Source organism: Mesoplodon mirus, assembly GCF_964341445.2.
Source record: "Mesoplodon mirus genome assembly, chromosome: 3".
Lineage (NCBI taxonomy): Eukaryota > Metazoa > Chordata > Mammalia > Artiodactyla > Ziphiidae > Mesoplodon > Mesoplodon mirus.
In genome coordinates, this window is record NC_138978.1 from 25,501,102 (window position 1) to 25,515,267 (window position 14,166).

At 44.3% G+C, this 14,166-nt stretch overlaps 1 protein-coding gene and 1 long non-coding RNA gene across 14 annotated transcripts in view; both read left to right on the forward strand.

Moving 5' to 3' along the window:
- The window catches only part of PHACTR4 (phosphatase and actin regulator 4), a 111,214-nt gene extending 107,867 nt beyond the window's left edge, over positions 1-3,347 (forward strand). For 11 of the 13 annotated variants that reach the window (XM_082614523.1, XM_082614532.1, XM_082614524.1 and 8 more), the window contains one exon: positions 1,108-3,346. In XM_082614523.1, the coding sequence (XP_082470649.1) occupies positions 1,108-1,123 (16 nt within the window). In that variant the 3' untranslated portion in view covers positions 1,124-3,346. Of the gene's footprint in view, positions 1-1,107 lie in introns of all 13 variants that reach the window. The other 2 variants (XM_082614530.1, XM_082614531.1) reach the window with 1 other exon arrangement.
- A 6,227-nt stretch (positions 3,348-9,574) lies between these two features.
- LOC309799785 lies at positions 9,575-13,241 on the forward strand. Its single transcript, XR_014293341.1, has 2 exons — positions 9,575-9,712; positions 10,720-13,241. It is a non-coding gene; the product is annotated as an uncharacterized lncRNA (long non-coding RNA).
- Positions 13,242-14,166: the final 925 nt, after the last annotated feature.

The window sequence follows — 14,166 nt, forward strand, 5'->3', positions numbered from 1 at the left end:
AAGCCCTGGTGGAACTGTGGAAGGTGATTTGGAAGAATGACGAGACCAGCAGCAGGGAGACCAATTAGGAAGCAACTAAAACAGAGTGAGCACGCTGCTAGCTCAAACCAGGGAAGATAGGTTTGAAAGACATTTCAAGCATAGGATCAACAAGATTTGGCAATCTACTGATTCCAGGGATGAACTAAAGGAAGTAATCAAAATGACTCCTTAGATTTCCAGTGTGATTTTTGAAGACTGTTTAGTTAATAAGGAGTTCAGGCAAACAGTTTAGGACATTTATTCAGTGAATATTCAGCACCCACTACCTGACAGATACAGTGCTAGGTGCTTGGGATATAGCAGAGAACAAGATAAAGTCCCTGTCCTCAGGGAGCTTTTATTCTAAAAGAGGAAGGCAGACAGTGAACAAACTAGAAAGTCAATTATATATGTTGAGTCTGATGAGCCTGTGACACATGGAGTGGGGGAGCTGCCTAGAAGACAGTTGGATATTCAGCCTAGAGTCCAGGGAGAAACGCAAGGTACAAAGATTCAAATTTATGAAAAAAGATAGTAGCTCTTAAGGAGAAAAGTGTTTTGTATTTAAAGGGTGGACAGAGGAAAATGAACCAGAAAAACATTGAGGAAAAGCAATTGAAAAAGAGGGAAAACTAGGGAAAAGATAGTGTTACAGAAGTCAGAAGAAGAGAGTTTCAAGAAGGAAGGAAGAGGATCAGGAGTATCAGATGCTACAGAAATGTCAGGTAGGATTAGAGTGGAGGAGAGGTCATGTTTTTCAGTTGGAACATTCATTTCATTACTTTTAAGATAATACAGCTGACCTGTGAACAAGGCAGGACTTGGGGCTCCCACAACCCTCTGAACAGTTGAAAATCCACTTATAATTTATAGCTCCCCTCAATATATGTGGCACCTTGGGTATCCATGGTTCCACTTCCTACACAGGCTATTCAGTCATGTAGTTCTGTGGTATTTACTACTGAAAAAAACGCCACGTACAGTTGGACTCGCACAGTTCTAACCCTTGCTGTTCAAGGGTCAATTGTAATAGCAAAGAAATTTACGATATCTGGTAACTCGGCTCTTGTTGATCATCTGTTTTAGCTACCACCGTCCATGATGCTGAAGTTTGCGAGAGGATCTAAGCAACCCCCTAAAACAGGGCTGCCTTGCTGCTTCAGTCTCCAGAGCGACATGGAGGGAACTTCAGCACTTCTCAGCGCAGCCAGAATTGAGTCCTCTGGGATATAGTTCTGGGGTGAACAGCACTTCTGTGAATGTAGCATTTCACTGGAATGGATTCTCGTATGCTGCCTCGGGCAAAGCTGAACACTTTGTCAGTGCTTTTGAACCTTTTAATATTGCAGCGTACCTGAGGGCTCTTCCCTCACCAGCCACCAATGTTCTGAGTCACCTGCAGGTTCCAGGGTTTATTGGCTGCACCTCACCCTCACCCAAGATGACTGCCTGTGCTGAGGCACAGTTTGCACCATTAACCTTACCTGCTGTTCTGTTGTGAGACCCACCTGTGTAGGCTCTAAATTCTAGCCATCACATCTAGTTGGTGATGGGGGAAACCTTCCGGAGGCCCCCAACCTTCTGGAAAAAGGGGCCCCCACCTCCAGGGGAAGCCTTCATACCACACTGGCATGTCAGCTGAAAGCACTGCACTATACCTCTTGTAACACAGCAGTACAGTCCTCTTCAGGCAGTCCAGCCCAAGAGAAGCTCAGGATCTGACATGTTCTTCCTTTTGGCACAAGTCATTCTGACTTTTATCTGTAAAAAAAAGAAAGAAATCTTGAAGAAATGATGGGAACTTATGTTTTTCCTATCTGTTAAACAGTCTGAGCTGCAACCAGATTCCAAGTTGGGAAAATGAGAAAGCGTACGTGTTTTCTGTATATAAAAACAAAACCAAAAAAGGCCTTTACATTGAGGCTAACCTGGCAGAAAACTGACTCATGGCTTAACTTGTATAGGCTATTGTACTTTTGTTGTACCAAATGATACTCTAAATCATTCTAACCAAGAGATGTGTTTTCCCCCATAAAGCAGAGTTGCAGCAACTCTGTGGGAGCACTTGTGTGCTGTCAGCCCCACGCTTCCAGCCAGAATCACAGCAAGGTCCTGGGGATGTGGAGTGCTAGATAGAAAAAGGTCTTTGGAGAAGCAGTGAGGAGGGGCAAGATCATGACCCACTGCTCCTCTCTTTTCCTCAGCACTGTTTGCCTTCTCCTGCTGCGCTCTTTGCCTTAACTCCCAACACTGATCTTCCTGCTGACCCTCTCTGGGAGCTTCCACCTCGCTCACCCCTCCTCTTCCAAGCTGTAGCCCGTGCAGTTGGTGCCTGGGCATTGACTCAGGCCCCGCTCCTTTTTGTGTCTGTAATATATATTAATATGATTTCCTAAAACAGAAGATTCAGTTGCTTTCTTTGAATTTTTACTGAAAACCGTACAGCCTTACTATTTCCCTCTAATTTCTATACACTCTAAGTGGAAGGGGAAAAATAGTTTCTACTTAACTGATGAATGTGGCTTTTTCCCTTTAATGTTCAGAAAATTGTGGCTATTTTATAGATTTCTTCTGATTTCTTCTGCAGTCCATGTTCTGTATGTGATCTTTCAGTGGATTTTTCTCTTTTCCTCCTTTCATGCCCATGTAAGATTTGCTGAACAATCAGAATATCAGGTTAAAACAAAGCTAAAGTGACCTTAAAAGGTAGTATCTTCCCTCCATATGGGGAATAGGGAGGCATTTGGATTTCTCAGTAAACGTCAAGTGCTTTATGGCTGTGGAGATACACTGGGCCCACATCTCCTTCAAATTCATTAACATTTGGTATGACCAAAGGAAGATAAGTGACAATTCTACAAAGTTGTTAGAGGTCAGTATATAAGGTGGCCACACATTAAGTGTTAACTTCTTCTAACCTTTCTATCTTGTTCTGGAAACTATTTGGCTTATGCCAGCATCCTCTGTGGCTTCAGATGACATTTTTCAAACCCCTCTCACCGCCTTCCTTTCCCTTAATGTGCCAAGCTTGAAACAGGATTTGATTTCCTGAGCTACTTCTCTGCTTTCTATGTGCCACCAAGGAATCTAGTTCATCTTTCATCTCATTCATATTCTTTTGAAACAAGATACTTTGGGAGTCAAGTCTTTTCAGGTGTTTATATAAATATATATATAAAGAGGATTTTGTGTTCTCTTTCCGTGTAAGTAACAATTCACAATCATAATGTAAAGAAGAAATAAAAGCCTGTTGTATTGTACTTCAAGATGCTTCCCTGATGTACAGAATCTCCTTGTAAAATAAATAATTGCATTGTATATCAGTCTTCCTATCAATATTAATTATTAATGTATTTTAGAATTAAAAAAACAAATTATACTATTCTGGTGTGTAGTGTTTATTTTTTATGTTCTACCTCACTCCAAATGATTTAAGGTTCCTTAAAAATGCTCCCTAAGGGGGCTTCCCTGGTGGCGCAGTGGTTGAGAGTCCGCCTGCCGATGCAGGGGACACGTGTTCGTGTCCCGGTCCGGGAAGATCCCACATGCTGCGGAGCGGCTGGGCCCGTGAGCCATGGCCGCTGAGCCTGCGCGTCCGGAGCCTGTGCTCCGCAACGGGAGAGGCCACAACAGTGAGAGGCCCACGTACCGCCAAAAAAAAAAAAAAAAAATGCTCCCTAAGGGACTTCCCTGGCAGTCCAGTGGTTAAGACTCCATGCTCCCAATGCAGGGGGCATGGTTCAATCCCTGGCAGGGGAACTGAGATCCTGCAAGCTGCACAGCATGGAAAAAAAAAATCCCTAAAATATTGCTAGACACCCTAAATGAGAAGTAGATGAGGGGGAAAAATTATAGTAAGAACATTAAACGTAACCAGAGATGAAGGTCAGTGATGTTTGTGTCTGTCTGTACAGAATTGTGGAAAAAGAACAAGCTGCAGAGGGGAAAGCCAACTGTGAACCCCACACTGTGTAGCAGGTGCAGCTCTAGGTTTTATTAATCCCACCTAGACTGTGAGGTAAGTGAAAGTACACTCATTTTACCAGTGAAGAACTTGAGAGATGAAGTTACCTCCCCAAAGTCAAAGAAAATTATGTAATCGCTCTTTACATGTATTCGAGGAAAAGCAATTGCATCCTAATCAGTTGTCCCTGCAAGGACTTACTGTGTCTGGACCACATATAATGAGACCTCAGGCTGACATCACAATAGGACAGATCGTAGCTTATGTACTCCTCTCTGGCAAGCAGCCCAGTTTCAGTCGAGGTGGCCCCACCAATGACTCACTTTGTACTTGTCACTTCAGAGACTGGCCTTGATTATTGTACCACCCTTTACCAAGGGTTAAGAGAAACCATGAGTCAGAACTGCACATGCCGTTGGCCTCCACCTGCTCCCATATTTTCCTTCTAGCCCTCCAAAGAGGCCTCAAACTGCCATTACCCTTTTGAGGTCACACATTGTCTCTAAAAGGGTATTTTGAAGGTACACATTGCCCAGTGTTTGCTGAAACAGTGAATGAATTTAGCGTCCATAAGGATTTTGATTACTGTACCCCAGGAGAGAGGACTACAATTGCATAGAAGGGGTTTGGAAAACCACCATCAGAAAGGGCAAGTCCAGTGGATATTGAATGGGAGGGGGTGGGATAGGAAGTCTACTTATAAAAGTTGAGAATGTACAACAAAAGCCAGGTGCTGAAACCAAAACACAGCCTAAACCACTGTTTCAATTCCATCTGTAAGAGGCGTGAAGGGAAGAGAAGGAAACACCAGCAGCCTGGACCGCTTGCTCCATCTTTCTCCTCCGTGGGTACCATTAATTTCTTCCCCCAAGAATTTTTGCCTCCTTCATAAAGCATAGAGGTCATATGACAGGAACAAACACCCTCAACTTCTCTGCATCTGGTACTGAGGAGACACACACACACCATTAATTCATTCATTTGATCAGCGTTTATCTCCTTCCTGCCCCACCAAGAAAAACAATCTTCCCCTGTTGCTCTATCACCTACTTTTCCCATACTCCCTTCACATAATCTATTCTAACATTAAACAACTTAAATTCTTGTACAGTCCAAGCAGTTGAACTAAATGAGTGACAGAGGAAAAAGAAGCAATGCAGATGTAAACTGAACAGTTTTCTTGACATTCGTGTAGGACCTCTGGTACATACATGCTGTTTTCCATTTCTAAAGCCATGTTCACTAAACTCATTAAAATATAAACTAAAACCAAAATAAAATGGCTTTCCCTGAGGTTACCAGTGTCTTCTTGGTTAACTGCCACATCCAAGGCCTGTTTTCAGCTCAAAACGTATCCAACTACTCTGCAGCATGTGATGCTCTGGGCCATGTTCTAATCCTCAAAACTTCTTCTTTGGCTTCTCAGACACCACTCACTCTCCTGGTTCTCCTCTGATGATGCTTCCTCTGTCCCCCGGCTTCTTCACTGACCACCATTTAAATGTTGGGTTTTCATGTCCTCTCATCACTCTCCCTGCTCTTCCAACATGACTTCAGTCACCACTCTTATTCTGACAACTTCTACATCTTTATTTACAAGTCGGATTTCTTGCTTGGAGTCCAACCCTATATCCAGTTACCCTGTAGACATATATACACCCACATGTTCCCAAGGTATGCACCTGCAGGCTTCCTTTTCAAGGGGGTGCTGAGAGAAGGGTCGCAATGAGTGAGACTTAGCAGCGTTTGCAGCAGTTCACAATTCAATAAACAGTGAGGTTAACAGCAACAACAAAACTTATATTCACCTCCTGTGTGGACATTACTCGCTACCCCTACCACCTACTTTCTCAGTTATCAGAGTTAGAGACCACAATATGTTCAGCATCCCAAATCTGAAACTTTGGTATTATCTGCAAGTTTCTCTCTTACCTCGCAGGTCCAGTAGGACAATAAAGTCTGTACATTCTCTACCTCAGAAATGTCTCTCAATTCCTTTATCTCCTCTTGCCTTGTTTACCATTCAAGTTCAAAGCCAACATAATTTGGGCTTCCCTGGTGGCGCAGTGGTTGAGAGTCCTCCTGCCGATGAAGGGGACATGGGTTCGTGCCCCGGTCAGGGAAGATCCCACATGCCGTGGTGCGGCTGGGCCCATGAGTCATGGCTGCTTGAGCCTGGGCGTCCGGAGCCTGTGCTCCGCAATGGGAGAGGCCACAACAGTGAGAGGCCCGCGTACCACAAAAAAAAAAAAAAAAGCCAACATAATTTAATGGGACTTTATAACCTCCGGTCTCTCCAATCTATCCTCCGACATTGCCACTAGAGTTACATTTCTGAAATGCAGAGATAGGGACTTCCCTGGCGGTCCAGTGGTTAAGACTCCACGCTTCCACTGCAGGGGCACAGGTTCAATCCCTGGTCTGGGAACTAAGATCCCACATGCCCTGTGGCACAGCCAAAAAAAGATAAAATGCAAAGATAGAGCAATCCTTTACTTCGAAACTATTGACCCCTGGTTACCTGCAGGATAAATTTTTTTTTTTTTTTTTTTTTTTTTTTTGCGGTACGCGGGCCTCTCACTGCCGTGGCCTCTCCCGTTGCGGAGCACAGGCTCCGGACGTGCAGGCTCAGTGGCCATGGCTCACCGGCCCAGCCGCTCCGCGGCATGTGGGATCTTCCCTGACCGGGGCACGAACCCGTGTCCCCTGCATCGGCAGGTGGACTCCCAACCACTGCGCCACCAGGGAAGCCCCTGCAGGATAAAATTTAAACTTTGTCTGGACCACAAGATACTTTGTATTCAGCTCTTGCCTATTTCTCAGGCTCATGAAAAGCCCAGGCAGTTCTCCCTTTGATGTTCCTAATCAAGCTGACCTCTCACCCTTCCCGGGAGACCACAGGCCTGCTAGTTCCTCACTTGGAATGCTGTCGTCTTCCACACTCCACCCTTTTACTATTCCTTCAAGTTTTAGCTCAGATTTCAACTCCCCAGGAAAACCCTCTCAGCCTTTAGCCAATTGTTCAGTTGCTCTGTCCTCAGAATACATTATTCATGCCACACAGAGCTTATCAAGCAGTAGTAGAATTTGCTGTCATGTCTATTTCCCCCACTGTGAGCGCTCAAGGACAGAAAAAGTGGTTCATCTCAATCCCCAGTGTCTAGCACAATGCCTAGCAAATTAAGTCATAATCACTAAATGTTGAATGAGTGATTGAAAGGCAACTGAACACTCGTAATATCACCAGAAAAGTAGCAGAATTGTCTCTCTTCCTCTAAACTACTGGTTCTCAAACATTTTTGTTTCGTGACCCCTTCATAATTTAAAAAATTACTCAGAACCCCAAAAACCTTTCTATCTGTTGGTATTTATTGATACTTACTGTACTAAGATTAAAACTGAGAAAATTTTAAAATATTTATGATACATTTCAAAATAATAATCCATTACAGGTTAATTAACAATATATTTGTATGAAAAATAACTATTTTCCAAAAATAGAGAAGAGTGGCATTGTTTTACATTTTTTGCAAATCTCTTTATTGTCTGGTTTAATTGATGGCAACTCAGTTCTCATATCTGCTCTTGCATTCAACCTGTTACCATATGGTGTTTTGGTTTAAGTAAATGAAGAAAATCCAGTCCCACACAAGATATATAGTTGGTAAAGATGTCAGCCATTCTTTCAAATAAAATAGTATTCCATGAAAAAACGTGGCTTTTTCAGCTCACAACTCAAACAATGTCATAAGTGCTTTTCCTGCAGATCAGCTTTTCACATGCAGCATAAATGCTCTATGTGTATTTCTCACTTTGTCACATAGAATATTAAAAAGACAGATACTCAGGACTTCCCTGGTGGTGCAGTGGTTAAGAATCCGCCTACCAATGCAGGGGACACGGGTTCGAGCCCTGGTCCGGGAAGATCCCACATGCCACGGAGCAACTAAGCCCGTGTGCCACAACTACTGGGCCTGCGCTCTAGAGCCCGTGAGCCACAGCTACTGAGCCCACACGCCTAGAGCCTGTGCTCTGCAACAAGAGAAGCCACTGCAATGAGAAGCCTGTGCATCACAACAAAGAGTAGCCCCTGCTCACCACAACTAGAGGAAGCCCGTGCATAGCAACGAAGACCCAACGCAGCCAAATAAATAAATAAATAATAAAGACAGATACTCAAAAGGCAAGAATTAGTAAAATTAATGATTTTTACTTCTTCATCAAGGACGTCCTTCGGTGAAACTTTTTTTTTAATTGTAAATTTGTGTTGACGAAGAATACAATGACCACCAGTACAGTTTGGTGACAGGGCTTTGAAGCAAACTAAGACACCAGCAGTTTAACCCACAATTTCATTTTACATCAGTGTAGACTCAACATAGTGAAGGAGGCAGAAAAAGTCTAAGTATTATTGTGAAATAGTTTTGACCTCATGAACCCCCAAAAGAGTTTCAGGGACCCCACAGTTGGCCAACTACACTTAGAGAACCACTGCTCTGGGCCTGTTTCACATCTTAAAACCTGAGTAATAGGGCTTCCCTGGTGGCGCAGTGGTTAAGAATCCACCTGCCAATTCAGGGGACAGGTTCGAGTCTTGATCCGGGAAGATCCCACATTGCCGCAGAGCAACTAAGTCTGTGCACCACAACTACTGAGCCTGCGCTCTAGAGCCCACGAGCCACAACTACTGAAGCCCGTGAACCTAGAGCCCATGCTCCACAACAAGAGAAGCCACCGCAGTGAGAACCCCGTGCACCGCAATGAAGAGTAGCCCCCACTCGCCACAACTAGAGGAAAGCCTGCGCGCAGCAAGGAAGACCCATCACAGCCAAAAATAAATGCAAGAAAGAAAGAAAATGCATGGTATTAAAAAAAAAAATTTTAACTGGGTAATGATACCAGTGTCTTAGAATTGCTGTGATGGTAAATAATGTATTTAAAGCACCCAGCACAAAATCTTATAGGAGGAACACCATAAATGTTTCTACTCGTTATAGCAGAGCTGTGATGGCTCTATGTCAATTTATCTAACATTTATTCGAAATTCTATCGCATTTGCAGCATTTCACATGTAACATTTATCTTCAGGATTCTTTGCTTGCCTTCTTTATATTAGGTGTCTATATGTGTTAAAATACACGTAACGTAAAATTTACCAGTTTAACCATTTTTAAGTGTACAGTTTAGTACTTCCGACTTATTTACCAACGCCATTTATCAAATGTTTATTTCACACGTAACGGGGTAGATTCAATCCCTTTTGAGACTGCATTTCTCTAGATGCCTTTTTCTTTTTGTGTTTTTTTTTTTCAGACAAGGCATAAATGCCTCCTCTATTCAAAGCACTTATTAATCCAAAGGTTTTTTGACTTTAACGGCTTATCCCCCAGATTGGTGAACTGATCGTAGAGCCGTAAATACCCGATCCAGCACGTACCCACCAGCCTAAACACTTCAAAACCTCCCTTTCTATAACTTGCACTTTCAAGGTCCCGCGCGAAGTCTCTAGTATCGCGAGATGCCTCTACGCCAGGTAGGGGTGGGGCTTAACATGCAGTGGAGTCCGAGCACCCTTAGCGAATTTCTAACTCCCTAACTGCGCATGACGTGACGCAGGCGCAATAGAGATTTCTTGACTTCCCAGGGCTTAAGACGGTATAAATACCGATGGCTTGAGAGGGTTTGGTCTTTTCGGTGAAGCCTATTGTCGTGCGTTTCGTGTGTTAGGTGAGTGTGATTAGATGCCTGCTTCCTCAGCGTTTTGTCTGGTACTGGGTCCGCTACTCAGCCTTTTCTGTGGGGATCATACTATTTAGAATGATTCCAAATCTTCGGTGTCCATGCTGACTACCCTTACTCGCAAAAATGGGGCCGGGTCGGGTGTGGGCGGGGGTGGCCTCGCCGGCCGTGGGTCTTGGCCGTGACCAAGGGTCGCTAGCGCGGGAATTCCCAGGCCTGCAGGGCGCGACCCTCCGCGCCCACAAGCTAAGTGCGCAGCGCCCGCCCTCATTTTCTGTTGCGCCATTATGCTGCTTCCTAGGAGGCGCGTTAGCGTCTTCAGTGGAGTTGAATGCAGGCCATTTTGTTCCCGATTCGGGTTATTCTTAATTCTGCTGCCATTTAGTTTTTCTTTTGGGGCAATTTTTTTATTTCAGGCAATCGGGTTAAAGGTAGGAGCCTTTATTGGGGTCATAACGGCTGTTTGTTATTTGCTGTTATCTGGCAGCAAGCTAATCGCCTCTTGGGGTTCCTAGATGTCTTTGGAGTACCTGGTTGAAAATTCAGATTATTGATGTGTCTGCTGGTTAGTCTTGAGCTCAACTCTTGTTGACACTCCGGGGTGATTGGGATCTAGTCCCTTATAGATACTCTTGCGAAGTAGCTGTGAACTTGGTGAAGTTAATTTCTAAAGTATAGTGACCAACGTGGATACCCCGGGAGGTCACTCTCCCCGGGCTCTGTCCTGGTGGCGTAGGGGAGCATAGGGCTCTGCCCCATGACGTACAGTCCCTTTCCACAACGTTGGAGATGAAGCCGGGCCTTGAGTCTGCGCCTGCATATTCCTACAGCTTCTCAGAGTCCTGTGGACAATGACTGAGGAGACAAACCATGCAGGAAACAGCTCTCTAGAGCAGCATATCTGAATCTAGGTTGATCCGAACTGAATGAAAAATTTGTTGTAATGAGTTTGGGTGTACTACTGGATTAAAGCTCTTACCTGCCTTGTTTTGCAGCATTCGTTTGGGATTCCAAATAATTTGATTCGGGGTAAGTAAATGTACGAATTCCTTTTGGCCTATCAGTGTTTTGCCTGCCAACATTTTGCATAAGACATTTGATCATTTTGAGCTCAGTTCCCTTTCATGAAGATGCTGCCGTTCAATGCATCTAGATATTTTGCTACTTTTTTTTGTAGGCATGTTGACAGTTTCTTAGATGTATACTCATTCCAGGAAGGTGGCTTTTTAAAGTTTATCTTCACATCTTTAATACTCATGATAGAGGAGAGATTTCTGTTTTGCAAGTGGAACAATTTTGAATGACTTAACCAAAGACGGCAAACTGTCCCATGAGCCCTGTAATGTGTGTACCCTCTCGATCTTTCCAGGGGAACTAAGGGTTTGATCTCTTGTACAGTTCATTTCTGTGATGCGGGGGGGTTAAGTTGCGCCAGCATATGCGGAGCATATGTCTACAATGACAGTAACTATGATAGATAAAGCATAACTTTTGGAAGTTATTAGAAACAGTTGCTAATCCTTGTGGACTTGAACTTCCCTCAAATCTACATGTAGTATGGGATGAGGGGAAATCAAATGTCTTGAAAACAGGGGTACAGTAAGTCCTCTACATACAGACCTTAAGATGCGAACATGTGTGCACATGTCCAGCCACGTAAGTTAATTCAGGTGTCTGGTGTACATTGTCACTGTAAGGTCAGCTGGCCCGAGGCAGGTGATGCAAACAAATTCACTGGTTGCATAAGCCCGGGGACTTTCAGCCTTCCCCCTCTCGAGAGGGGCGGAACTAACAATCCTACAATTGATGCAACTGGTGTCCGATATTGCCACAGCACCCGAAGAAAACCGCCAAATGAGGGCTAATCTACGCCAAGAACCATCTGCCCCACCCTTTCCTTTCTACCCCCTATAAATCCCACCCAGGCCCTCAACCCGGGCGCGACTTCTCTGGCCCTGCCCTTCGGACCAGCGAACCTCGCCCGGGAGCGCTCCCAAATAAAGCTAATTTAAAGCTCTGTTTCACGGTGCCATCCTTTACGGCCAGGCCTTACAGTCACATGCGTGCATCCTCCACAAGTGGTTGTGTTTTAGTATACTTTACAGTACTGCATGGAGTACACTAGGACAGTATCTGTATTTTAAGCCCAGGATGTCTGGAAACAAGCATAAAAGCGGCAGTGATACTGCTGAAGAATGAAAGAGGTTCATGGTGCAGGAAGTGGTAAGGGTTTCTTTATTTGCGGAGGCACTGTTAGTTTTTGAGCCAGAGGACCTGGATGTAGAACGGTACACGAAAGTGGCAGCCACCATTCAGAATGCAATGCAGCGCTACTGTGTCATCTGATGAGGAGAAGAGCTAGTACCCAGACATCACTGGATCGTTTCCTCAGGAGGGTAGATAAGAGTTGAGTCCAGCAAGGGACCAGAACCTGTGCCATCAGCGTCAGGCAGGAGTGAAGTTGCCGCTTGCCCTCCATCTCCTATTGCTGGTCCTTCAGCTCTACCATCTCCCACCTCCCCTCCCTCCAGTCAGTAACTCATGGCCTGTTCACTCGAGGCCAGCTCCTGTATGCTAGCTGTTGTACTTTTCAACGTGTACTGTAAGATTTTAAATGTTTATTTTTGTGTGTTTGAAAAGTATTATAAAACTATATTACAGTACAGTACTGTATAGTCAAGTGTGTTAATTGGGTACCTAGGCTATTTGTTGTACTTTGTCCGCTCTCAGAACGAAACTTGTTTGTATGGGAACTTACAGTAACTCTGTTCAGTGAGACATTCCAACGTGGATACCCCGGGAGGTCACTCTCCCCGGGCTCTGTCCTGGTGGCGTAGGGGAGCATAGGGCTCTGCCCCATGACGTACAGTCCCTTTCCACAACGTTGGAGATGAAGCCGGGCCTTGAGTCTGCACCTGCATATTCCTACAGCTTCTCAGAGTCCTGTGGACAATGACTGAGGAGACAAACCATGCAGAGAGACATCTAGTATACCAAACTTTAAAAGTGAACTAAGATGGTTATGTATGCATCTAATTCTTTTTTGTCCTTTTCATTCAGGAGAGAAGAGGAGCCTTGCCAGACTTGTGCAGTTAACAGTGCTTTGGGGGCCTTTATTTGGCAGGGAGATTAGTAAAGTGAGTAATACACTATTTTTGGAAGATAAGCCTGGGCAACTTGAAAGTTTCGGCACAATGTTTAACCCTGGAATTGCAGAGTAATAGTGTTCTGTTGCCCAGGTGCCTTTTGAAATTTAGAAGGAATTCCAGAAGACACTTGAGTGTGGGCAAGTCTGTGGACAGTACAGTGACCTGGGAGTCCCAAGAGACCCTTTCAGGTTTCCTATGAGGTGGAAACTTGATGTACTGATACTAAGAGCTTGGCCATTCTCAAGTAAACTGGATTTTCTTAAAAGTGGAGAGCAGGTGCCCATGAGAATCTACATGTCTTAATTATTGAGATCCATGTCAGTTTCTAATGTACTCGTGAATTATAATAAAGTTGACTATATACATAATTGTGTGGTTCTTTTTTTTTGGCCGCACCATGTGGCTTGCAGGATCTTAAGCCCCCCAACCAGGGATCAAACCTGGTCCCCCTTCAGTGAAAACACCAGGGAATTCCCTGTGTGGTTCTTTCTATGCAAATATGACTGCTAAATGAGTATTCTATAAATGAAGCTGCTTGTTCAAGCAGTTAATACCTGACTGATTCTGCACTAATTAAAGGCCCTGAGCTCTTGGGTTTAATATTGGCATTTGTGTACTACTACTTGGGAAAATGTACGTTTCCTAACCAGTTGTAAATAGGTAGCTTAAGGTATGGTCTTACAGACTTATACATTAGGCCACTGGACATGGGTGTTGAATGAGAGGTCTTGATGCTGATGAGACCTAACCATTGTACAAGATTTGGTGCAGATGTTAAAAAGTTAAACGCAGCTGTTGGGGTAGTTCATCCTCTGCTGCTGTGTCAAAGGGCTATGCTTGAGTCACAACAGGGAAGTCATAAGATTGAAGGATGGGGACTAGCAGGGAACCATCTAGAAGGCAGAGTCTAGATCTTGGATGGGGCTATTAAGTGAATTTTACAACATGAGGAGGTAGAATAACCCATTTAGAATCCATTGGGGTCAGGTTTAAGGGGGGGATTTGGGGGTTTGGTGGGTTGTGGCCCAAACACATTAATGTCCAGATGTACAGTTTTACAGCGTTCAGAGACAAGAGGGTAAATAATAGGAGCTAGTTTGTGGCCATGATTATTGGAGAACCTGGGTTGCTTTACCTAAGCAAGTAGCAACAGTTACAGTGCTTACCTGTGCCAGGTTCTTCTAAGCACTTGGCATGTGTTAATCACAGCCCTGAAGTGGGTATTAATCTGTCTGCTTTGATAGGAAAACCCAGGAGGAGAAAGGCTAAATAATTGCCCAAATCTACAACTAG